General features: G+C 43.1%; 1 protein-coding gene across 4 annotated transcripts in view; it reads left to right on the plus strand.

Annotated features, from left to right (window-relative positions):
- The window catches only part of cacnb4a (calcium channel, voltage-dependent, beta 4a subunit), a 416,613-nt gene that overhangs the window by 312,613 nt on the left and 76,767 nt on the right, over window positions 1–27,233 (plus strand). For 3 of the 4 annotated variants that reach the window (XM_085986904.1, XM_085986907.1, XM_085986906.1), the window contains 3 exons: window positions 12,482–12,558; window positions 14,144–14,163; window positions 20,122–20,202. In XM_085986904.1, coding sequence (XP_085843030.1) covers window positions 12,482–12,558; window positions 14,144–14,163; window positions 20,122–20,202 — 178 coding nt within the window. The remainder of the gene's footprint in view (window positions 1–12,481; window positions 12,559–14,143; window positions 14,164–20,121; window positions 20,203–27,233) is intronic. The other variant, XM_085986905.1, reaches the window with a different exon arrangement.

A 27,233-nucleotide genomic window follows, 5' to 3' on the forward strand; every position in this document is an offset into this window, starting at 1 on the left:
TTATATTCTCTTTCTTCCTTTTACCTCTCCTGGAGGCAGGTGTCGCCTCAGTGGCTATGTCCTGTGTCCTGAGTCAGAAGGCTGTGGGTTCAAGTCTCACTCTAGAGACTTGAGCACCTAATCTAGGCTGACACTGCAGTGAAGGGAGTGCTGCACTGTCGGGGGTGCTGTCTTTTGGATGAGACGTTAAACCAATGCCCCATCTGCCCTCTCGGGTGGTTGTAAAAGATCCAGGACTTTCCTGAAATGAATCATAGAACCATGGAAGTTTACAACACGGAAGGAGGCCATTCGCTCCGTCGGCGCAAACTCTGTGCCTCGCTGCTGACTTCACGATGTTGTTGTCATCGGCGCCATCATTGTGTCTGTGCCAGCTCTTTGTTGGAGCAATCCACAACTAATCCCACTGCCCACCCTCTCTCCAAAGCCCTGTATATTTCCGTGCTTCAAATATTTATCCAATTTTCTTTTAAATAAAGTAATTGTTTCTGCTTCAACCACTCTCTGTGGAAAAGCATTCCATACTCGAGCAATCCGCTGCAGAAAGAAATTTGTCCTGACCTCTCTCTTCATTCTCTTAATGACAGTTTTAAATTGATGACCCCTCATCACTGACTCACCAACATGATGCTGCCGCGACGCCCAAGGATTCTTAGTTATGCTCCATGGACACTTGGTCTGGTCTTAGTGTTCATGCAGCACTGCCACCAACCTAAAAGCTACCGGCCCTGCACACTTTCCAGTCTCGTACTGCAAGAGGACATATCCTCATGAAGGGTGACGTAAGAAAACTACTAGGCACTTGGTCTAAGCGTTAAACAAAGCTTTAATCAACTGTTTTACAACATGGAGGTCTAGTTGTGTCCTTCACTAGTTCCTGTTAAGAATGTCCTGCGCAAGCTGGGCCCGTGCCCGAGTATTTATACTCTCCCTGGACAGCGCCACCCACAGGCCGCTCAGTATCATTTCATAAGTCTTTCTTTCATGAATGACTGATTCATGTCAAAGGGCATTGGTCTACGTAGGAAGTGCCCCATTCTGTGGCCCCAGCAGACCAGTCTATGGGATGGTCTGCAGTGTAGCTCCTGATGAATTGAAGCCAGCCTCTACACTTTCTACATTTTTTACATAGAATTTTACAGCACAGAAACAGGCCATTCAGCCCAACAGATCTATGCCGGTGTTGATCCTCCACACGAGCCTCCTCCCACCAACGCTCCCTTTGACTTTTTTTTGCTTGCACGACCCCTTTAAGGGGCTGCGCGGCCCATTCAAAATACCGCGCATGCGCTTTTTTTCCCATTTAAAAGCTGGTGAGCCGGCTGCGTGAGAGTTCCAGAGCGCTACATGGCCGCGCAGCTTAAGGGGAACATTGTCTCCCACCTCTCTTCATCTAACTCTATCACATATCCCTCTATTTCTTTCTCCCCCGTGTACTTACCTAGCTTCCCCTTAAATGCATTTATGCTATTCGTCTCAACCACTTCATCTGGTAGCGAGCTCCATGTTCTCACCACTCTCTAAGTAAAGACACTTCTCCTGAATTCTTTACTGGATATATTAGTGACTATCTTATATTTATGACCCCTAGTTTCATACTCCCCACAAGTGGAAATTTCTTCTCTATGTCTACCCTATCGAACCCCTTCATAATTTTAAAAACGTCTATCAGGTCACCTCTTAGTCTTCTCTCCTCTGGAGAAAAGAGCCCCAGCCTGTTCAGTCTTCCCTGATAGTTGTACACTCTCAGTTCTGGTATTATCCCTGTAAATCTTTTTTTGCACTTTCTCCAGTGTCTCTGTATCCTTTTTGTAATCTGGAGACCAGAACTGTGCACAGTACCCCATGTGTGGTCTAAGCAAGGTTTTATTTATAAGGTTAACATATTTTGTCACCAAAGACTCCCATACATGTGTGAGCATCCACATAGAGACAGGCACTGTACTTATAGTTTCATTCCCTTTGCCTACTGCAGCTTGTGTTGCAGCAGTGGACACACATTGTACTTAAGAGCCCAGCCTGGAGAAGACTTCCTTGATTGCCTTATCCATGTTATTCAGGATGCTGGAGAAGCATGTCCTACAGAGCTCCATATGGAGAAATACTGGAGAAGGTGCCCCAAACACATGGTCCAACAACCCTTCAAAGATGTCCACTGAGAGGCCTACTTCCTTAGACACGCCTGTAGTCAGTTTGGAGTAGCACCTCTAAGGCACCCTGAAGACTCCTCTGTTGACAGGGAGGTACATCAGCTTTCACAAAGATACTGCACCTTGCAGCACCTTCCTATCTGGCAGATTCCATGTTATAAAAGTGTATGAAGGGGAATACTCCTCGTGCTGATCTTTCCCTTGTTCCTGCGACAAGACTGCTGAATCCTTCATGTTGGAAGAGCACATATGACACAACTGAGACCATGTTAATATTATCGATCAATACTGTGTGAATATCTTTCCTTACTGCCTAGATGTTATATTTGTCACAAGTCTACGATGCTACATATGAAAGCATACACATAACTGGAGGTTACAGATCCCCAACCTGTAACCCCATAGTACTCCCAGAAGGTAGTTAAAGCCAAAAAATTGAACTAGGTAGGCCTCTTTGAAAGGCAGAGTCTACTCCCAGGACTCACTCCTCTAATGTCACTTCTGACTCTAACATTATACCCACTTGGTCCACGTGACCTCCAGGACTGGTTTCAAGTGTCTGAGGGGATCGGAATAGAATTTTCCAGAATATTTTTTCCCTTATTGGCCGTGGACTTTTTCTGTGTTGTTTTTGCTTCTTCCAGGAGAATACATGTCTCGGGGGGGGGGGCGGTGGGTGGGGTGCATGGGAAGTGCATCATCGTGTGATGCTCGGACATCATGGTGTGGGGCAGCCTTGATGGACCAGCTGGCCTTTTCCTGGCTGTCAATTTTGTATGTTCATAACTACTTGACCGAGGTGAAGCAAATATTCAATTATAATAAGTGATGCTGATAAATGAAGGTGTTCAGATGTAGCTGTTTTATCTGCATGGGTGAATGAGAGGAAGCACTTTTAATTCCAAAGCAATATGTGCCATTTATGCCCTGCTGTGTCAAATCATGCATAGTGCGTAACAATTCATTCACACCATTTCAAACACAGGATGCGAATGATTGGGAGTGTACACATTTCTTTGACATGTAACACCTCCCTCCCCATTTCCAGAAAGTCACTTGCTTTTATTGGGCAGCCCTTGCTATCCTTATAAATATCAATTTACAGTAGCAGCCAGGTTAAATTTTCCCCATATGTTGGGGTCCGCATTAATTGTAGCCTATTTACAAAATTAATTGCACGATGGTGTGGTCATTGGGTCACTTACAGTACAAAGAACTTGCCATAGACTGATTCACAATCCATACCTGTGCTTTGTCCCTTTGATTGTATAAAATTCTAACAGGACTAGACAGACTAGATGCAGGAAGGATGTTCCCGATGGCAGGGGAGTCCAGAACCAGGGGTCACAGTCTTAGGATAAGGGGTAAGCCATTTAGGACAGAGATGAGCAGGAATTTCTTCACCCAGAGAGTGGTGAACCTGTGGAATTCTCTACCACAGAAGGCAGTGGAGGCCGATTCATTAAATATATTCAAGAAGGAGTTAGATATATTTCTTAAGGTTAAAGGGATCAAGGGATATGGGGAGAAGGCAGGGACAGGGTACTGAGTGTGGATGATCCGCCATGATCTCATTAAATGGCGGAGCAGGCTCGAGGGGCCAAATGGCCTACTCCTGCTCCTATCTTCTATGTTTCTATGTTTCTATATTGGTGTTGACTTACTTTTGTGCATCTGTACAAGACGCTCAAGATCCTCCTGACCTCATCCGTGACAGTGGTGGCTGGGAATACAATGCTCACCTGATGGCAGCCTGATATTACCATCCGCCGATCCTCCCTTCTCTCCAGGACCCCATCTGCAACTACACAGAGAGACCTGACTGTCAATTGAGCTTTACTTGTGCTTGGTTGAGATGCGGTCGCCCCAAAACAGCACAGTCTGTAGCTGTCTGAGCATGGGCCGGGATTACATGTACCATTAAGTGGCTTTTATAACCACTTCAGAAATATGAAAGTGGCATTATCAGAATTGTCAGAATTATTACTGCTACCAAAGTGGTGAAAATATTATCAGCGTAAAACACGTGGGATTTCAAAGGGAGGTACGTTAAATGGTGTAAAACGGGCATAAACAGGACCAATTTCGAGCTGCAATTGGCCCCCTCCTGCTGTCCTTGCATAGGGATTGTTCTCTGTGCCCATTTTGCACTTTAAAAATGGCCTTAAATGAATTTCTAGTTCACATGTCTCTTTATACAAGTGAATAATTTGCCGAGATTACTTTTGTATTGTCTTGAAAATTAAAATTTTGTTATCTTGACTTCTATTTCCTGAAGAAAACAAATCCAACTTTATTTGTGAACATTTGGGGAACAGTGATCATAATATCATAAGGTTTAGATCAGCAATGGAAAAGGACAGGGAGCAATCTAGAGTAAAAATGTTTAACCGGGGATTGCCAATTTCAGTGGGATGAGAACGGATCTGGCCCGGGTAGACTGGAAAGATTGGCAGGCAAAACTGTAATGGAACAATGGGCTGCCTTTAAAGAGGCAATAGTTCAGGTGTAGTTGAGGTACATTCCCACTAGGGGGAAAGACAGAGCAACTAAAGTCAGGGCTCCCTGGATGACAAAAGAGAGAGAGAATATAATGAAGCAGAAAAAGAGTATGTATGACAGATGTCAGGTTGCAAATACATCTGAGAATCAGGCTATATATAGAAAGGTCAGAGGAAAAGTGAAAAAGAAAATAAGAAGGGCAAAGAGAGAGTATGAGAATAGAATGGCTGCCAACATAAAAGGTAATCCAAAAGTCTTTTATAGGCATATAAATAGTAAACGGGTAGTAAGAGGATGAGTGGGGCCGATTAAGGACCAAAAAGAGACCTATGCATGGAGGCAGAGGGTATGGCTGTTGCATCTGTCTTCACTAAGGAAAAGGATGCTGCCATAGACATAGTGAAGGAGGAGGTAGTGGAGACATTTGATAGGATAAAAATTGATAAAGAAGAGCTATTAGAAAGGCTGGCTGTACTTAAAGTAGATAAATCACCAGGAGCGGATGGGATGCAGCCTAGGATGCTGAGGGAATTGAGGGCAGAAATCGCAGAGGTACTGGCCATAATATTCCAATCCTCCATAGATACAAAATCAAATCAAAAAATCAAATCAAATCAACTTTTATTGTCATTGTTAGTGCACAAGTGCAGTACAACGAAATGTAGGCTTGCGGCTCCCGAGAGTTTACATTTAGATTAAGACATTTAAACATTCAACATACATTTGGTTTGTAATACATTAACATAAACATAACCATAATAAAGTGCATTGGCAGATGTGCAGGCTTTAGAGTTTATTTGTGGAGTTCAGTAGGATGACAGCCCTGGGAAAGAAGCTGTTCCTAAATCTGGTCGTACGGGTGCGAATGCATCTGTAGCGTCTCCCAGATGGCAGGAGGGCGAACAGACTGTGGCTGGGGTGGGTAAGGTCTTTGATGATGGACCGTGACCTCCGTAAACAGCGTTTCTGGTATATGTGCTCTATGGTCGGTAGCCGGGTGCCGGTAATGCGTTGGGCAGTTTTGACTACCCGCTGCAGGGCTTTCCGGTCATAGTAGCTACAGCTGTCATACCATACTGTGATACAGTTCGTCAGGATGCTCTCTATTGTGCAGCGGTAAAAGTTAGAGAGGATCAGGGGTGACAGGTTACATCCCTTCAGCCTCCTTAGGAAATATAGGCGCTGCTGGGCCTTCTTCACCAGAGAGGAGGTGTTGAGGGACCAGGAGAGGTCTTCCGTGATGTGGACTCTGAGAAACGGGGGTGGTGCCAGAGGACTGAAGAATTGCAAATGTTACACCATTGTTCAAAAAAGGGTGCAAAGATAAACCCAGCAACTACAGGCCAGTCAGTTTAACCTCGGTAGTGGGGAAGCTTTTAGAAACAGTAATCAAGGACAAAATTAACAGTCTCTTGGACAGGTGTGGATTAATAAAGGAAAGCCAGCACGGATTTGTTAAAGACAAATCATGTTTAACCAACTTGATCGAGTTTTTTGATGAGGTAACAGAGAGAGTTGATGAGGTCAATGTGGTTGATGTGGTGTACATGGATTTCCAAAAGGCATTTGATAAAGTGCCACATAATAGGCTTACCAGCAAAGTTGAAACCTATGGAATAAAAGGGACAGTGGCAGCATGGATACGAAATTGGCTAAGTGACAGGAAACAGAATAGTGGTGAATGGTTGCTTTTCAGACTGGAGGAAGGTATACAGTGGTGTTCCCTAGGGTTCGATTCTAGGACCACTGCTTTTCTTGATATATATACGCAGTGAGTGGTTAAGATCTGGAATGCACTTCCTGAAAAGGTGGTGGAGAAAGACTCAATCTTATCTTTCAAAAGGGAGTTGGATAAGTGAAGGAAAAAAATTTGCAGGGCTACGGGGAAAGGGCGGGGGAGTGGGACAAGCTGAGGGGCTCTTGCAGAGAGCCAGCATGGGCTCGACGGGCCGAATGGCCTCCTTCCATGCTGTAACCATTCTATGATTCTGTGATTCTATGATTCTAATCTTTGTTGCTTGCCAGTACCCTTTCAAACAGGATTTCTATAATTGCAAGTTTGAAGGTACTCTCAGTAATACTGTTGTACGAATACTTAACACATAAGTTAGGAAGGCAATATCTAGATGTACAATAACATAATTTGACTGGTAGAACAATGAGATCCCCTTGTTATGTCAACTGTATATCGTGATCCTTGCGCATGCAGTTGTCCATCTTTCCGAAAGGCAGACTGTTTAACATTTGGTAAGATAAGGCCAGATAAGAATCTTAAAGCTGCTTTATTTTAAAGGCAGTAAATTAACTTACAGATTAACAGTTCTAACAGATTTCATCTCAGTTTAATTCATTTCCGTCTCTCCTCGTCATAAAGAAACGATAAACTGCATCGCACTGTTCTAGTTAGTGGGCTAAATATCACTTATTTTCTGTCAGGCCTAGCTTTGAATTGGACTAAGGCCTGCTCCAGGTCTGGTTGGCTCTCTTAAGGTAAACTGGCACAGTCTTTTATCTGCCTCTCTCAGCAGAATTTACTAATGGTCTCAGCCTTATGTCTCTTGTTCTTTTTTGGCCTCCTGGCGCAGGAAGTTTGGCAGCATGACCCCTGACTCCTTTCCTGTCTGGGAGATGGCCATTAGAGCTTCCAATTAAGCCTGCTACTGCCCTTCGTGGATGGGGTCCCCTTGAAGCTAACTCCTGCAAAGATCAGAAAGAAGATACATTCCAACCGCTAATGTGTGATTGTTTGCTGTGGCGTCCTTAAAATAAATCTCCAATATCTGAGGCAATCTGAATAGACGCTTCAACTGACTTCTGATCCATATCCCCAGCATGTCACAGTTCTACAAATCTAACACTTGAAAACAAACTTTAACTTAAAAGCACATTTTAATGTAACTTACATAAAGCTTCCTTACACCCTCTTCCATTCTGTGGTAAAATGGTCAAAAATCCCAGAACACGATAGTGAGACTGCTGTTCTATGTAATCATGTGTATGTCGAGCCAGGGAGGGGCGGCAGGTTCCTTCCCTGAAGGGTCTTAGTGAACCAGTTGCGTTTATAGAACATAAGAACATAAGAAATAGGAGCAGCAGTAGGCCATTTGGCCCTTCGAGCCTGCTCCGCCATTCAATAAGATCGTGGCTGATCTTCTTCCTCATCTCCACTTTCCTGCACTATCCCCATATCCCTTGATTCCCTTCGTTCCCAAAAATTTATCGACCTCTGTCTTGAATGTACTCAACGACTGAGCATCCACAGCTCTCTGGGGTAAAGAATTCCAAAGATTCATGACCCTTTGAGTGAAGAAATTTCTTCTTATTTCAGTCCTAAATGGCCGACCCCTTATTCTGAGACTGTGACCCCGAATGCAGCAACTTTCATGGTCATTTTTGTTTTGTTACCAGCTCATAAATTATCATTGAATTTCACAACTTGCCATGGCGGGTTTATGAATCCCTGGGTTACTAGTCCACTACCATAACCACAACACAACTGTACCCTGACCTGAAGGGCTTCAAATGGTTTAAATTAATTTACTTCAGAAATTGTAACTTTTATGGGCCCCTGTGTGCCAGGCAGAGTAAAATGTGAAGAGGACGGAGAGTTAAATTTTTCCACCAGCATAAATGTTGGTTGTGCCTGTGCAAAGGAGACAAGAGCTTGGCATAGGTTCAACGATTGGACTGGGACCAACCATGGAAACCCATCTGTTCCAATGCAGGTGCTAAACACTATTGTGGGTCGGGTGGGGGGAGGTGAAAGGCCTGTTTTAGCAAAAAGTGGGAGAATGCCTACTTTCTCCTAATTAAAGTTCGTTATCGTTGGAACGCACGGCAATTTTTCACTAAAGGAAGAATTTCATCCCATATGTCTCTGAGGTTTGGGAATGTGAATCTGCAATCCACACCAGTGTAAGGTGCCACTTTCAGTGACTCACCATCCAACTTACACTTCTTACTGGCAGAAAGAAAACAATGGTGGAGATGAAACCAGATGAAAGCAATGGGGAAAAAACACATAACTTTAGAATGAAAATGAGAAGAAAATTGGTAAACATTACATAAATATATTACCCTATTAGATATTTTTATTAATACATAAGTACTTGCTATAGGACTCATACACGCACTGTGCACATTGGATTATTAGTTTGAAGGCAGGCTTTCAAGGCGGAGATAGTTCAGGTACAAACCAAGCATATTCCCATAAGGAGGCAAGATGGGGCATCGAACGCTAGAGCTTCCTGGATGACAAAGGAAATAGAGGTTAAAATAAAACAGAAAAAGGAGGTTTATGACAAATGTCAGGTACAGAATACAATCGAAACCAGGCAGAATACAGAGAGAAATAAAAACAGAAAATGCTGGAAATATTCAGCAGGTCAGGCAGCATCTGTGGAAAGAGAAACCGAGTTAACGTTTCAGGTCGATGACCTCTTGTCTGAATACAGAGAGTGCAGGGGGAAATTGAAAAAGGATATAAGGAGGGCAAAGAGAGAGTATGAGAAAAGATTAGCAGGTAACATAAAAGGGAACCCAAAAATATTGTATAAATATATAAAAACGAAAAGGAGAATTAAAGAAATAGCGGGGCCGATTAGGGACAAAAAAGGGAAATCTTCTTCTGGAGGCAGAGGGCATGGCTGAGGTACTGAATGAATACTTTGCATCCGTCTTCACAAAAGAAGAGGATGAAGTTAAACTCACAGTAGGGGAGGGGGGTAGAGATATTGGAAAGGATACAAATAGATAGAAAGGAGGTGCTAAAAAGGTTGGCTTCACTCAAAGTTAACAAGTCATGGGATGCTGAGGGAAGCTCTGACCACAATTTTTCAATCCTTCTTTAATATGGGAGTGAAGCCAGAGGACTGGAGGATTGCAAATATTACACCCCTGTTCAAAAAGGGAGAGAAGGATAAACCTGGTAACTACAGGCCAATCAGTGTAACATCAGTGGTGGGAAAACTATTGGAGGCCATTGTCAAGAACAAAATTAATTCTCACTTGGAGAAGCATGGGTTTATAATGGACAGCCAGCATGGATTTGTTAAAGGCAAATCACGTCTGACTAACCTGATTGAGTTCTTTGATGAAGTAACAGAGAGGGTTGTTGAAAGTAGCGCAGTGGATGTTGTATATATGGACTTTCAAAAGGCATTTAATAAAGAACCACATAACAGACTTATTCGGAAAATAGAAGCACATGGTATTAAAGGGACAACGGTAACTTGGGTACGAAATTGGCTAAGGGGCAGGAGGCAGAGAATAGTGGTGAATGGATGTTTATCTGACTGGAGAGAAATATGCATTGGGGCCTCCCCCCGCCCCCCCCAGGAAATCAAATAAAAAGCCTCCCACCAAGAAGAAAGTGCTTGGGACTCCAGAAACATAGTTCTTATGTTCATTCTGAAACCACGAAAAGTTGTGTAATGTTAAGTTGGACTGCACGTGGAATACAGGGATCATATCCCGCACCGAGTGTTAGGACTATTGCTTTTCTTGTTAATTATAAATGACCTGGACTTGGGTATAGAGAGTACAATTTCAAAGTTTGCAGATGATACAAAACTTGGCAACGTAGTGAATAGTGAGCATGCTAATAGCAGACTTCAGGAGGACATAGACAGGCTGGTGAAATGGGCAGACACATGACAGATGCAATTTAGTGCGGGTAAGTGTGAAGTGATGCACTTTGGGAGAAACATGGAGAGGCAGCATAATCTAAACAGTGCTAGTTTGAGGGGCGGGTGCAAGAGCAGAGGGACCTGGGGGTTGCAGATTCACAAATCTTTGAAGGTGGCAGGGCAAGTTGATAAGGTAGTTAAGAAAGCGAATGGGATACTTGGCTTTGTAAATAGGGGCATCGAATACAAAAACAAGGAAGTCATGCTAAACCTTTATAAATCACTGGTTAGGCCTCAGCTGGCATATTGTGTACAATTCTGGGCACCACGCTTTAGGAAGGATGTCAAGGCCCTGGAGAGGGTATGGAGGAGGTTTGCCAGGATGCTACCAGGGATAAGTTGCGTTATGTGGAGAGATTGGAGAAGCTGGGATTGTTCTCCTTAGAGCAGAGAAGGATAAGGGGAGACCTAATAGAGGTATTTAAAATTATGAGGGGTTTCAATAGAGCAAGTAGGGAGAAACTGTTTCCTCTGGCAAGTGGGTTGGTAACCAGAGGTCACAGATTTAAAATAATTGGTAAAAGAACGAGGGGGGGAAAGAGGAGCAATTTCTTCATGCAGAGGGTTGTTAAGCTCTGGAACGCACTATCTGAAAGAGTCGTGGAATCAGATTCCGTAGGAACTTTTAAAAAGCAATTGGACATGTACTTGAAGAGGACTAATTTGAAGGGCTATGGGGAAAACGCTGGGGTGTGGGACTAAATTGGTCAGCTCTCTCAAAGAGCCAGCACTGGTGTGATGGGCTGAATGGCCTCCTTCTGTGCTGTAAGATTCTGTGATGCTGTGGCACGCTTCTGTTAATAGATGCTACATTAAGCAAGATTTCATGTCTAATTGAACTGCAATATTTTCATACTTTGGTGATTAACACACACATCATGCAATAATTAGGTGAAGTCATGCATTTTAATGTTTGTAGACTCTAAAAGTTTATATGTCGAAGCTGAGTCATCCGTACTCTGGAGAACAAGGCACAAGAAACAGATCCTTTAGTGAATCTTTATGCAATGCAAGCAGCTCTCTTTTTTAACACTGTAAGAAATATCTGTATAAACCAGTCACAGTGAGACTGGGCTGCATTTTGGGGAGGTGGGTTTTATTAAATTGGAGAAAAAAAAACAGAAAATTGGTGAAACTGCAAAAATAACCAGGCCTATCACTAAGCTCTGATAAGAGATTTTTTTTTTTAAAGTACTGCATTAAAAATAATTTACATATTTGTTAAACTGTAATTTTAAAGGGTGGCGCAAGTTTTGCTGGAGATTTTCCATCCTCCCTTCCTCACACAAGATAAATACTTCCCTCCCTCCCCTGTATTTTATTGCAGTGTTGTCCTGCAGCTCTGTGTGGCTCAATCCTGTACCATAGAGTTGTCAATCTCGGAAGTGTTGCTCCAGAGAAGCACCAGAGCGCAGCCTGGGTTCATTTCTCATCTGATTGGCAGAGAGGGACGATTGACAGGAGAATCATACAGAGGCTGCTCCTCTACACCTTCTAATGACCTGCTCAGAATCACAAATACAGAGGTGGGGCTGTAGATATTCCTCTCGAATGTAGATGGTGCACGGCATCAAAATAACTTACGAAGAGAGAGTCATCCTTCAAAAAAAAGCATGTAGACAGCTCATTGCTACATTGTAGAATATGGCAGCCAGGTATGGGCCAAAGACATATTTTCACTCCCTAGAGTGGGTAAGCTGTGGGTTATACATACTGTAATCATTTTGAAAATTTAAGAAAGACTTGCATTTATATAGCGCTCTTCATGACCACAGGGCATCCCAAAGTGCTTTACAACCATTGAAGTACTTTTAAAGTGTAGTCACTTGATTTATCACAAACCCTTATAAATACAATGTACATTTTTATTTTTTAGTTGCAAGCCACATAAAAGTAGGTCACACGTTTTAACCGAAACGAGTGAGCCTTACTATAAATGAGTGAGCCTCGATAGGTCTGTTATAAGATCCAGATATTGGCAGTCAATTACTTTTTTTTGATAATTGATTATTTTCATGACATAAAGTCATAGAGAAAGTGTAAGGACCTTGAATCTGCTCTCAATGTGAGCTGGATAGCCAATAACATTCTTCAATGTTACTCAGTCTCCCTTAATAGTTCTTTTGTAATTTATTTTATTAGGAAATCCAGTGGGAACTCTTCTTCCAGCCTCGGTGATATGGTGTCTGGTACGTGGCGTTCTCCCTCCCCTTCTGCAGGTGAATTTGTTCTTGCTATTTAATCACACCTGGAGTATTCGATTTGCAATTTCTCAACTGACTTTAACTCTGTGGGTATCACTGTGTGCATTGCATTACAAAGTAAGTAACACATTGAGGAGTTCAGAAACTGTCATAAACCAGGAGAGTGAAACTCGAGTGGTTTATCTGTGTATTCTGAACCCTAAGAACTCTTATATGTACATAAATAATGAGTCTCTTACTATTTTACTGAAATAAGGTTACTGCTCAGTATAGGGAATGTGGTTGACATTGCTGCAGGAGTTTCTCAGGGCAGTGTCCTAGGCCCAACCATCTTCAGCTGCTTCATCAATGACCTTCCCTCCATCATAGGGTCAGAGTGGGGATGTTCGCTGATGACTGCAGAGTGTTCAGTGCCATTTGCAACTCCTCAGATAATGAAGCAGTCCATGCCCGCATGCAACAAGACCTGGACAACATTCAGGCTTGGTCAAGTGGCAAGTAACATTTGCGCCACACAAGTGCCAGGCAATGACTATCTCCAACAAGCAGAAATCTAACCACTGCCCCATGACATTCAATGGCATAACCATCACCGAATCCCCCACCATCAACATCCTGGGGGTCAGCATTGACCAGAAACTTCACGGAATGAGCCACATAAATACTGTGACTACCAGAGCAGGTCAGAGGCTGGGTATTCTACAGCGAGTGTCTCACCTCCTGACTCTCCAAAGCCTTTCCACCATCTACAAGGCACAAGTCAGGAGTGTGATGGAATACATTCCACTTGCCTGGATGAGTGCAGCTCCAACAACATTCAAGAAGCTCGACACCATCCAGGACAAAGTAGCCTGCTTGATTGACACCTCATCCACCACCTTAAACATTCACTCCCTCCACCACCAGCGCACCATGGCTGCATCTACAAGATGCACTGCAGCAACTCGCCAAGGCTTCTTTGACAGCACCTCCCAAACCCATGACCTCTACCGGCTAGAAGGACAAGGGCAGTAGGCGCATGGGAACACCACCACTTCCAAGTCACATACCATCCTGACTTGGAAGTATATCGCCATTCCTTCATCGTCGCTGGGTCAAATCCTGGAACTCTTTCCCTAACAGCATTGTGGGATTACCTTCATCGCACGGACTGCAGCTGTTCAAGAAGGCGGCTCACCACCACCTTTTCAAGGGAAATTAGGGATGGGCAATAAATGCTGCCCTTGCCAGCGACGCCCATACCCAGGAACGAATAAAAAAAGAGCAAGTACATCCAGTCCAAAATGGATGCCAAGCCTGTCTGATTCAAACTGCAGTGTCATTGTAATCTGTATCTTGTATTTCTGCCATGTTGAGTTTTATATCATTGAATTTGTTACAGAGAAATAGCACACCCAATGAAAACCTTCTGTGCATCATTTCTACAATATAATTATCAGCAATTATTATGTTGTGGATGTTATTTGAAATTATGCAGATTTTGACAGCTGGTATGACCATTCCTATTCAACTACTTGAGATTTAATGCAACTGAATTTGCATGCAGTAATATCCAGGACCAGGCCATTTGTTCTTTAAAAATGTTCTTTTTCCATTGCAGCAAAACAGAAGCAAAAAGTGGTGAGTTTGTTTTCCATTCTTTTGACGGCTATCAACATGATCAGTAGACCTGCTTCAGTCACTGACTGTCAGCAGTGAGGCTGTATGATAAATAGTGACACAGGTTGTAAAATCCATTGAAATAAAGAGAGCTAATGTGCGTTGTACGGTAATCAGATTGTAACCCCATTGAAATAAAGAGAGCTGAAGCTGTGTTCTACAGTATCAGACTGTAAACTCATTGACTAAGGAGAGCTGAATGCGTTATACAGTATCAGACTGAAAACCCATTGAAATAAGTAGAGCTGAATAATAATCATAATCAACTTTATTGTCATTGTTAGTGCACAAGTGCAGTACAATGAAATGTAGGCTTGCGGCTCCCGAGAGTGTACATTTTGATTAAGACATATAACATTCAACATTCATTTGGCTTGTAATACATAAACATAAACATAATAAAGTGCATTGGCAGATGTGCAGGCTTTAGAGTTTATTTGTGGAGTTCAGTAGGATGACAGCCCTGGGAAAGAAGCTGTTCCTAAATCTGGTCGTTCGGGTGCGAATGCATCTGTAGCGTCTCCCAGATGGCAGGAGGGCGAACAGACTGTGGCTGGGGTGGGTAGGGTCTTTGATGATGGTCAGTGACCTCCGTAAACAGCGTTTCTGGTAGATGTTCTCTATGGTCGGTAGCCGGGTCAGATTGTAAACTTGTTGAAATGCATGGAGTTTGGTCTACAGTATTTTGTACGCAGACATCACAAACTTTTCAGAAAACCTTTAACTTTCTTTTGATAGAAGTTTTGTTTTCTGACCATTTCCAAAATACTTATTAGCAAAGGCAGGGTCATACTGACAGAAACTCAGAGATTAACAGGACCGAGAAAGACTATTGCCATCCATCTGGCAGTATCTAGGGAATATAAGCCCCGCTTTGAACTCGGGGTGGGAGTCGGGCGTCTGGGGGTCTGAGACAAGTGATGAACTGTCCTGACCTCGGCAGAGTGAGGCCCGGGAGGTTTGAATTCCCAGGTCTCATCTGCATAGCTTCAGTCAGGTTCCTGGCCCAAACCGGTGGGAAGCTGTATAATGGGAGCGCGATGTTGGGTGGCAGGATGCTGCCAGTGGACAGAAGGGATGGTCCTCAGAACTCGGGTAAGTCTCGGAGTGAGGGTTCAGGAGGGCTTCACCATCAGGGGAGGGGAGCGGACCAGGCATGGGAGGCCTAAACTTCCTTGTGGGGCCTGGAAAAGCATTCCTGTTCCCCCGGGCCCCACGAGGAAAGTTTAAAAAGTAAAACGACTTACCTTTTTGGGCCTCTTCTGCCCCGACTCCTCATCCTGCTTGGTTGGCCTGGTGGGGGAGCCACAGCGGCGTCCCTGCGCAAACCTCTGGTTAAAATAGCAGTCGGACCCTGACGACATCATCGGAGCCCGATCTGCATATTTAAAGAAGGACGTCACTGGTTTCAGGTGTCCTTCCCACCTGTTCAGAAGAGCAGGTTAAAATCGGAACCTGATGGAAGATGGCATGACCTCAGTGGGTAAGCCCCACGGGCAAATATAACTGCCCGCCTACCCGGCCTCCGGTTAAAATCGTTGCTATAATCTTGGAACAGCAGTGTCGGTTTTGTGTTACATTTTGTGGCTTTACAGAAGTACTATTTTATGACCCACCAACACGCTATGAAAAGAACCAAAGAAAAAGGCATTATCCAGCAAAGAACAGATTAATATGAAGATAACAGTGAAACACCAATCTGCAACTGATTAGTCTGATGCCAAATCTACCTGGACTAGCACATAAGTTACTGCATTATGTGAGATTCTGGTACAGCTAAGGTTATTCCTTTAACTAACTAATGGGTTCTGTGAAAATTAGATGCCAGATAAAACAGGCACAAAGTCAAATGCCAGAAACAGCAGTGACAAAAAAAAAGTTCCTGTGAATATAAGAGTTGCCCATAGGTTCGTCCAAATAGAATATTGTGATCTGTAGTCATGTTTCTTATTTACGACAATGTTGCTTCCATATTAATAGTTGCCCACAAAAGGAATGTCTGTGAATTCTGATATATTTGGGACGATCTGGCAAGTGTGCTTGCAGCAGCGAGTATCAGTTGGCAGAATGTCCACTGGCCTGGGGCTGAATTTGTAGTCGGAATTTCTGCTTTCATGTTTATGCTGAATGTCTTCAAATTTTGCTCACCTGGCTGCATGTATCAATGTAAGAAATCACACAACACCAGGTTATAGTCCAACAGCTTTATTTGAAATCACAAGCTTTCGGAGCACTGCTCCTTCGTCAGGTGAAGTGGAGAGATGCATAAAAACACAGCTTATATAGTCAGAGAATAATGTCAGATGTTTACAGGTAATCTTTCTAACTGCCATTTATCACACCTCGGCAGAGAGATAATCACAGCAATCAAAGGTGTAAATGGTGTCCAAACAGGTCAGTCAGGAAAACATTACATCAAAGAGCAATGAGGTGGGGTCACAAGGGGTCAAATGTTGCAGATGCTGGGGTCTGTATGAAAAACAAAAAAACAGACAAAAAACATTTGACCCCTTGTGACCCCACCTCATTGCTCTTTGATGTAATGTTTTCCTGACTGACCTGTTTGGACACCACTTACACCTTTGATTGCTGTGATTATCTCTCTGCCGAGGTGTGATAAATGGCAGTTAGAAAGATTACCTGTAAACATCTGACATTATTCTCTGACTATATAAGCTGTGTTTTTATGCATCTCTCCACTTCACCTGACGAAGGAGCAGCGCTCCGAAAGCTTGTGATTTCAAATAAAGCTGTTGGACTATAACCTGGTGTTGTGTGATTTCTTACATTTGTCCACCCCAGTCCAACACCGGCATCTCCACACCATGCATGTATCAAGAAAAGGGTGTTGCAATTTGGGGGTTTTATGGAAACATTTCTCTCAACCATTTCACAGTAGTGAAGGGAATTGACAAGGTGGTTGGGGAACAACTCTTCCCTCTAGCAGGGGATTCCAGAACATGAGAACATAATCTTAAGATGCAAAATAGAGGCAGTTAAAAGCAACCCAGAAAAAAAAAACTTCACACACAAAGGCTTGTGAGGATGTAGTACGAACTGCCGCAGAAGGCCCATAGATGCAGAATCAATTGAGGGGAGAGGGGTACTTGGGAAGTAAGAGATACGGAGAAAGGGTAGGGAATTGGATTAAAAGGATCAAGAGGCTGCCTTGGAATGGAGGGCCTACTCCTGTTCTGACATTTCTAGATCCCCTAAGTGGATTCTGTCCCCCCTGATCTGGAAGCTGTACTTTTTCTGTAATCTGCTCTTTCACAGCTGCATATCCAGATGGCTAATTACACAATCTGTGCTTTGACAATTGAGTTTTTAAAAAAATTAACAGATGGAAAATTGCGGGAGGGGTGCCCGTAATTTCCCAACGTGTACTTCTAATGGGTGAGGCTCCACACTGGAAGCACACATTTGGAAAATCAGCCCTCTCATCTCACTATTGCACTCACTTCAGAAATGGCAGACATTGCACTTGAGTAGGCAGATTACAATAACTAATATGTTTACAAATTAAATGCATGAGTCACAAAGGTTTGGCAAATATTTAACAGTGAAATTCTCAGAACGGTAGCATGTTCCCGCTTTTACCCAATCAGTTCCTTTGGAATCCGCTTTCAGTCAAACTTAAGAATGTTTATATTCATTTGTCAATAAGCATGTTAATTCAATAAAGGCAGATGGCTGAATAAATAATTACGCAAGCATGCAACTTGATCAAATTCACCCATTATCCAGCAAAAACACATTTCTGTCTGTGTATCTCCCATTCCTGTCATATGTTTCCAGACAAATGATTTAATCAGCTATATAACAAAAGATTAACAACTGTCGCCCATCAGCCCTTTCGGCATTCGGAGATGCGAGCTATTTACATCGAATGCAACAATAGACATTTCAATCAAAAATCTTACCCAAAGTACCAGACACAAAACAATCAGAAAAAATTACAATTCAAATTAACCTCTTTGTTTTTTTTTTCTATTTATTGCAGTTGATTGTTAAGAAAAGCATTTTGACTTAGCAATTGGATTGCGCCAGAATCCTGGCATGATCCCAGTGCAGCTAACGCGCTGCGTACGCCTAATGAGGCAAGATCACGTAAAATTGGTCTACCGGGCTCATTAGGATGTTACCGGTGAGCTGTGGGCACCAGTCACGGCCCCAGCGACAGCTCGCCGGTCATGGAGAGGAAGCGAATTCGACTGGCTCGGACACTTGCCAAAAACCTCAGTTGAATCCGGCGGGGGGGGGGGGGGGCGGGTAGCAAGCGGTATTAATGCAGAGCTGGGAGGAGTACTCCTGCTCCTCCTAACTCCACGTTAAGGTAAGTTAAAAAAAATTGCAACTTACCTTTTGTATGGCAACCTCTAGCGGTCCCTTTAAGGACCGCTGGTTTGGCTGCTGTGCGCCCGAAAAAAGCTGACAGCAACACGCACGGCGCATGCTGCGGTCAGTCACTGACGAAGTTCACAAAAGGGGCCTGAAAGAAGCGTTAGGCCGCCAATTTGCATAAGCAGTGAGCCTAACACCAGTTTCAGGCAGACGCTCTGGATAACTGCAGGGCACCCCGACCAATATGGTATGTTGCGCACTTCCAGCGCAGAATGAGCGCAAACACGCTGCGTACCATATTTGGTCATATTCAGGCGCTGTGCAATTAAAATTGCAGGCGTTTGTTTCACAGTTGAACCTGATGATATAACGCAAGGCTGCGTCTAACAGTGTGAACGGAGTGTCAACACATACCGAGCAACTATTTTCTAATAGCGTCCTCCAGAAATCTAAAGGGGGATTTCCGAAATAATCACCTTTTTAAAGTAATCCTCCACGTGTCATCTCCTGAAGGAATACCCTAGTAATAACTTAAAGGGCTTCCCTGTGATTCACTGTAACCATTCAATCGACCTGGTATTCAGGTCTACCCAGTCAATGTATTCTATCAGGCAATTAGTCTGTCACAATCCACAGAAGAGCTACTTTGGCAGGTGAGTATTCTTAACAAGGCCCATTTGAACGTTGTGGGGAACATAAAGAACTAAAAATAATGGACCGTATTTTCCGATCGCCGGCCTCCAGCGGGCGGAGGCCTGCGATCTGGAAAAATCTACACCCTTACCTGAGGGCTCCCGGGACGCACACGCTTCCGCTCCTGGGCCTCTCCAAACTCCAAGTGCGCAGGGCCCACATATCCCAGGGGTGCATGCAGTTTGCAGCGTCCCTGGGATCACGTGGGCCATGGGGAGCCAATCAAAGAAGGGAATCTCCCTTCATACACGACAGGAAGACCTGTCAAATATATGAATGGAGATCACCCCAAAAACATAGTAAAACTTTAAATAATTTTTTTTTTAAATCACATTTTTAAAATGACTTGAAATTACAATAAATTAAGTATTTTAAACAAAAATTTAATTTAAAAAAAATAATAATTCGTTTTTTACAGGGCTAAAAATAAACTTACCTTTTTTAAAAGTATTTTTAAATGATAAATCAGTGAAATTTTTTTTTAAAACTTTCTTCAACTCTTATCCCTACGTCTGCTTTTACCAGGCGTAAGAATTGTAAGGGTTCTGCGGGCGGAGGGTCTATAAAAAGCAGAACTACCCGCCCGCAGAGACCCTGCTCCAGGGCAGCCGGAGGATCTGGCAAGGTTATTCTTGACAGATCGGAAATACCGGTTTCCAGTGCATGCGCTGTGCATGCCTGCAACCGGCATTTCCGATGTCCCTACGGGTAGGTACACAGCGCGTACTCACCCATAGGGATCGGAATATCTGGGCCATTGTGTTGCACTTCAAGTGCTGCCTCCTACAGTAACACTGCTATTTAAATAAGATATGGGCTTGTTTAAACTATTAGGATTTAATGAGTATTCTCATGCATCATTACTGTTTTTAATCAATGCAGACTGAGCACATTCCTCCTTATGATGTGGTGCCGTCCATGAGACCCGTTGTGTTGGTGGGCCCATCATTGAAGGGTTATGAGGTAAGGGATACTGCTTGATTACATTTGTCTGCAGTCTTGCTGAAAATAGATTTGTGCATTTGATAACTTTAGCAACAAAGTTCTTTAGGTTCTCACATGCCCGTGAGCCACTACAAATTGTTGTTTGACGTTGTGGCATTCCTGTCGTGCCTGGTCGGGGTGGGACTGAAACTAGCAATCAATTTGAACTGGGCAATTCAGATCTATTCACGAATCTCTTGCTTTCATCCAATTCAGAAATGTTGTATTTGGGTGGCTTAGAAAAACATCTCACAGAGTGTGCTCAACTTAATTTTGGGGTATTTTCTCAATCTATGAATGTCTAGCCTATTTGATGTATCGATGAAGGTATATTGTCAACTAACACCCCAAAACAGTCTTTGGCCCCAAATTTCCTTGGAGTTTGAGTGCACATCTGCGAACCTTATCTGCAAAATATCTGAGATAGCAGGCCTCAGGGCATTCCATCGGGTTATGCACTGGAAGTGTACAGGATTCCATTATATACTCCCGTATATCCAAATTGGTGAAAAAAAATCACAGTGACTATAGTTTGGGCTATACTACTTATTCCAATTTATTATAAGAAGTGAAGTTATATAAAAGCACGAATAAATCAGCAGATGAGATCACAGTACATCATGTGGCAGATAAAATTTAACACAGAAAAGTGTGAAGTGATACATTTTGGTAGGAAGAATGAGGAGAGGCAATATAAACTAAAGGTTACAATCCTGAAGGGGGTACATGAACAGAGAGACCTGGGGGTATATGTGTACAAATTGTTGAAGGTGGCAGGGCAGGTTAAGAAAGCGTTTAAAAAAGCTTACGGGATCCTGGGCTTCATAAATAGAGGCATAGAGTACAAAAGCAAGGAAGTTATGATGAACCTTTTATAAAACACTGGATTAGCCTCAACTGGAGTATTGTGTCCAATTCTGGGCACCGCACTTCAGGAAGGATGTGAAGGCCTTCGAGAGGGTGCAGAAAAGATTTACAAGAATAGTTCTAGGGATGAGGGACTTCAGTTACGTGGATAGACTGGAGAAGCTGGGGTTGTTCTGCTTAGAGCAGAGAAGGTTGAGAGGAGATTTGATAGAGGTGTTCAAAATCATGAGGGGTCTGGACAGAGTAGAGAGAGAGAAACTGTTCCCATTGGCAGAAGGGTCGAGAACTTGAGGCAACATGTTCCCGTAAAGGTCAAGAGTGGTTCCAAAAACCACAGGGAACCGTGGATGTCAGGGGATATATGAGAATGGATTAGGAAAAAAAGGAGGGCTTTTGGTAGATACAAAAGGCTAAAGACGGAGGAAGCCCTAGAGTACAAAAAGTGCAGGGGGATACTTAAAAAAGAAATTAGGAGATCAAGGAGGGGCCATGAAATAACACTGGCGAGCAAAATAAAGGAAAATCCGAAGATGTTTTATAAGTATATTAAGGGTAAGAGGATAACTAGGGAAAAAATAGGGCCCATTAGGGACAAATGTGGCAATCTGTGTGTGGAGCCGGAAGATGTAGGAGGGGTTCTAAATGAATTTTTTGCATCTGTTTTCACTATGGAGAAGGACGATGTAGACATAGAAATAGGGCGGGGGGACTGTGATATGCTCGAACATATTAACATCGAGAGGGAGGAGGTATTGGCGGTTTTAGCAGGCCTAAAAATGGATAAATCCCCAGGCCCGGATGAAATGTATCCCAGGCTGCTGTGTGAGGCAAAGGAGGAGATTGCGGGGGCTCTAACACATATATTCAGGACCTCTCTGGCCACAGGGGATGTGCCAGAGGACTGGAGAACCGCTAATGTAGTACCATTATTCAAGAAGGGTAGTAGGGAAAAACCGGGGAACTACAGGCCAGTGAGCCTAACATCAGTGGTAGGAAAATTATTGGAAAAAGTCCTGAGGGACAAAATTTGTCTCCACTTGGAGAGGCAAGGATTAATCAGGGATAGTCAACATGGCTTTGTCAAGGGAAGATCATGTCTGACTAATTTGATTGAATTTTTTGAGGGGGTGACTAGGTGTGTGGATGAGGGTAACGCAGTGGATGTGGTATACATGGATTTCAGTAAGGCCTTCGATAAAGTCCCGCACAGGAGGCTGGTCAAGAAGGTAAGAGCCCATGGAATCCAGGGTGCCTTGGCACATTGGATACAAAACTGGCTTAGTGGCAGAAGGCAGAGGGTGATGGTCGAAGGTTGTTTTTGTGACTGGAAGCCTGTGGCCAGTGGGGTACCACAGGGATCGGTGCTGGGTCCCTTGCTGTTTGTGGTCTACATTAATGGCTTGGATATGAATGTAAAGGGTATGATCAGTAAGTTCGCGGATGATACAAAAATTGGTAGGGTGGTAAATAGCGAGGAGGGTAGCCTCAGTCTGCAGGACGATATAGATGGGTTGGTCAGATGGGCGGAACAGTGGCAAATGGAATTTAACCCGGAAAAGTGCAAGGTGATGCACTTTGGGGGGACTAACAAGGCAAGGGAATACACAATGAATGGAAAGACCCTAGGCAAGACGGAGGGTCAGAGGGATCTGGGTGTGCAAGTACACAGATCCCTGAAGGCGGCGGAACAGGTGGATAAGGTGGTAAAAAAGGCATATGGGATACTTGCCTTCATTAGCCGAGGCATTGAATATAAGAGCAAGGAGGTTATGATAGAGCTGTATAAAACACTGGTTAGGCCACAGCTGGAATACTGTGTGCAGTTCTGGTCGCCACACTACAGGAAGGATGTGATCGCGTTAGAGAGGGTGCAGAGGAGGTTCACCAGGATGTTACCAGGGCTGGAGCGCTTCAGCTATGAAGAGAGACTGGGCAGATTGGGTTTGTTTTCCTTGGAGCAGAGGAGGCTGAGGGGGGACATGATTGAGGTGTACAAAATTATGAGGGGCATAGATAGGATGGATGCTGAGGAGCTTTTTCCCTTAGTAGAGGGGTCAATAACTAGGGGGCATAGATTCAAGGTAAAGGGCGGGAGGTTTAGAGGGGATTTGAGAAAGAACTTTTTCACCCAGAGGGTGGTTGGAGTCTGGAACTCACTGCCTGAAAGGGTTGTGGAGGCAGAAACCCTCACAACATTTAAGAAGCATTTGGATGAGCACTTGAAATGCCATAGCATACAAGGCTACGGGCCAAATGCTGGAATATGGGATTAGATTAGACAGGGCTTGATGGCCGGCGCGGACACGATGGGCCGAAGGGCCTCTATCCGTGCTGTATTACTCTATGACTCTATGACATAGATTTAAGGTGATTGGCAGAAGAACCAAAGGCGACATGAGGAAAAACTCTTTTACGCAGTGAGTGGTTAAGATCTGGAATGCACTGCCTGAAAGGGAGGTGGAGGCAGACTCGATCTTATCTTTCAAAAGGGAATTGGATAAGTACCTGAAGGAAAAGAAATTTGCAGGGCTGTCGAAGTTCGAGCAAGACTCAGACACACAATAACTGGCAAACCATACTTTTTTTACTTGTCACAAGGAAAGAGCGGTACAATCAAAGGTCGATACCACAACTTCAACGAAAGCTTACAAGAGGCTCATATTTATACATTGGAGTAAACAAGTTCCAGATAATCTGTGGATATTACATCATTGGTTTAGCAACACTAATTTCTCAAAAAACAACTTACATTAAACAAAGCCTATTCTTTCAATTCCACTTCTTATCTCTACTTAGTCCAACCATCTGAACCACAAGTTCCTGTCTTATCTTACCACAGCGTATGCCTTTCTGAGGTGCCGAATCGCGATTGGATGCCGTACAATAGCTAGTTAACCATACCCTGCAATGATTCAATCTTCCATCGAGCAGTCAAGCCCTCGTGATCTTTATTGTTCTTTAATACTAAACCACAGGTCAAAGAGCAGGTGTTCCTCTTCCTTCTTATTGAGTTTGCAAACTGCCAATTCTGCTATGCTTGCGTTTTGCGAAGCTGAAGTTCCTTTTTTTTTGCTCCCTTTCCAAAACTAAAAACATCTATTATTACCTTATGCAATTCATTCCTTATGCGAAGCCATTTTGTTAGCCAGTTCGTTGGCCATTTTATTTACACTTCCACAGGGCTACGGGGAAAGGGTGGGGGAGTGGGACTGGCTGAAGTGCTCTTGCAGAGAGCCAGCACGGGCTCGATGGGCCGAATGGCCTTCTTCTGTGCTGTAACCATTCTATGATTCTAACTTTCACAGGTCCATTGATCTGTTCTCTAAGCCCAACATATAACTTAATGTTTTTTCGATTCTTAAAATTGTTTTATCAGAACGTTTTTAACTGAAGTTATGTACTGTCGATGGGCTCTAAGCACCATGGAGTTCTAGCTCACCACTGCAAAATGAAGCAAAGTGGTTGAATCATGTGAGGGCACTTTGGCTGCCACATACCTAGATCAAGTAGCTTGCTCGCACCTCTGAATAAGTCTTTCCCTTGTTAAGCAAGTTTGTTGAAGAAGCACCCAATCCTTTCTCAATAAGCAGTTGGACAAGTTTTTGATCAATTATAGTTTCACGATAGAGTGTGAACTGCTGGCTTTTGACATCTGGATGGATGTTGAACATCTGACTCTTGGTCGGAATTATAGAATAACACATCCATTGCTTTTTAAAGCAGGGATGTCCAAGCTTTTGGCTTCATGGGTCACATAAGTACGTATATACCATGGAACCTCAGGAGCCTTAGCGATTGCATTGTTGGATTCAGTAACTGGGCAAAACTGTGGCAGGTGGAGTCCAACATGGGGAAGTTTGAGGCCATCCACTCTGGACTTAAGAAAGATAGATCAGAGTATTTTCTAAATGGTGAGAAGCTCGGACTGAGTTGCCTGGTCCTCGAGGGATGGTTGGCCAGGGCTCAGGGACCGTCTGTGACCATAGGGCCGCACTTGGACACTCCTGCTAGGAAAGATTTTTAATTTGATTTATCTGTTGTTCAAAGGGCTACGAGGGCTTTAAATGACCTGACTTTGAATTCCAAGTTACAGAAATAATAGCTTCCTGCAGGGAGTTGCTGGCTGAAACCCATTTTAGAAAACCAAGATAACATTTCATATAGAGAGATAAAATAATAGATTTCCATTTCACTTGACATTCGACCAGTCCTTGAATCTGTTTTTTGTCTGTGATTACTTATGAAGTTAAGGATTTTGTCCTATAAATTGGCTCTAATATGGGTGACATGAGAAGAAATTAATTCTGAGACTTTTATGTTGACAAGTGAGATCAATGACTAATATTGTGTGTCCCACCAATGTTATTTTTTGATATTGTACCATCTGATACGGTTGTCTAGTTAAAGATTTAATTTCATCAATTTAATGTCTCATCTAAAAGATAGTGCCGCACTCCCTCAGTACTACACTGGAGTGACAGCCTAGATTATGTGCTCAAGTCTCTGGAGTGGGACCTGAACCCACAACCTTCTGACTCCGAGGCAAGAACAATACCACTGAGCCCAAGCTGACACTTATGAAAGTTAGTTCACCTAGTCCTTAATTAGTAACATAGGATTACATAGGATATACAGCACAGAAACAGGCCATTCGGCCCAACCAGTTTATGCTCCACTTGAGCTTCCTCCCGTCTTTCCTCATCTAACTCTATCAGCATAACCCTCTATTCCCTTCTCCCTCGTATGCTTATCTAACCGCCCCTTAAATGCATCTATACTATTCGCTTCAACCGCTCTCTGTGGTAGCGAGTTCCACATTCTGAACATTCTCTGGGTAAAGAAGTTTCTTCTGAATTCCCTATTGGATTTCTTGGTGACTATCTTATATTGATGGCCTCTAGTTTTGCTTTTCCCCACAAGTGGAAACACTTTCTCTGTATCTACTCTATCAAAACCTTTCATGATTTTAAAGACCTCTATTAGGTCACCCCATTTATCACATTTATCTGTGTTGAATTTAATTTGCCAATTATATGCCCATTCTGCAAGTTTATTAATGTCTTCTTGTAATTTGTTGCAGTCCTCCTCAGTATTGACTATGCCCCCGAATTTGGTGTCGTCCGCAAATTTAGAAATTGTGTTTTTGATTCCAAAGTCTAAATCGTTAATATAAATTGGGGACAACCGTGGTCCCAGCACTGATCCTTGTGGAACACCACTTCCCACCTTCTGCCACTCTGAATAGCGACCCTTTACCCCTACTCTCTGCTTTTTGCCTTGAAGCCAGCCAGCAATCCATTCTGCCCTGACTCTGCATTCCCTGACCTTATTCATTAGTCTATTTTCTGATACCTTATCAAAGGCCTTTTGAAAATCTAGATAAATTACATCTACTGCATTACCCTTGTCTACTCTCTCTGTTACCTCTTCAAAAAATCCAATGAGGTTGGTCAAGCAAGACTTTCCCTTTTGAAATCCATGCTGACTATTTACTATTATTATATTTTTCATTTCTGGATGTTCTTCTATTTTCTCCTTTAGTAGGTATTCCATTAATTATCCTACCACCGATGTATAACTGACTGGCCTATAGTTCCCTGGACATGTTCTATCTCCCTTATTAAATATAGGTATTACGTTAGCTATTCACCAGTCCTCTGGCACTACACCTTTTTCTAACAAATTACTAAATATTTGTCGTAATGCCTTTGCTATTTCTTCCCTAAATTCTTTGAAATGCGTGGTTGTAATCCATCCGGACCAGGGGTTTTACCCTCTTTGAGTTTCATTAGTTTATTTAATATATCTCCTCGTTTAATTTTAAATGCAGTTAACTCATTACTAATCCCATCATCCGATGTCATCTCCACCTGTTCTATCTCTCTGGTAAATACTGAAGCAAATTAATTATTTAATATCTCTGCCTGTGAGATTATCCTCTCCATCCCTTAGTGGCCCTATTCCCATCCTGGCCTTTCTTTTTTTATTGATGTGCCTGTAAAATATTTTACTATTTTGTTTTATGTTCCTTGATAATTTAATTTCATAGTTCCTCTTTGCCTTCCTAATTTTTTTTGACTTCTCTCCTAATCCCTTCATATTCTCCCTTATCATGCACTCCCCTTCTGTCCAAGTACTTAATG

Source organism: Somniosus microcephalus, chromosome 4 (genome assembly GCF_052327205.1).
Source record: "Somniosus microcephalus isolate GS21.2 chromosome 4, FLI_Smic_1.0, whole genome shotgun sequence".
NCBI lineage: Eukaryota > Metazoa > Chordata > Chondrichthyes > Squaliformes > Somniosidae > Somniosus > Somniosus microcephalus.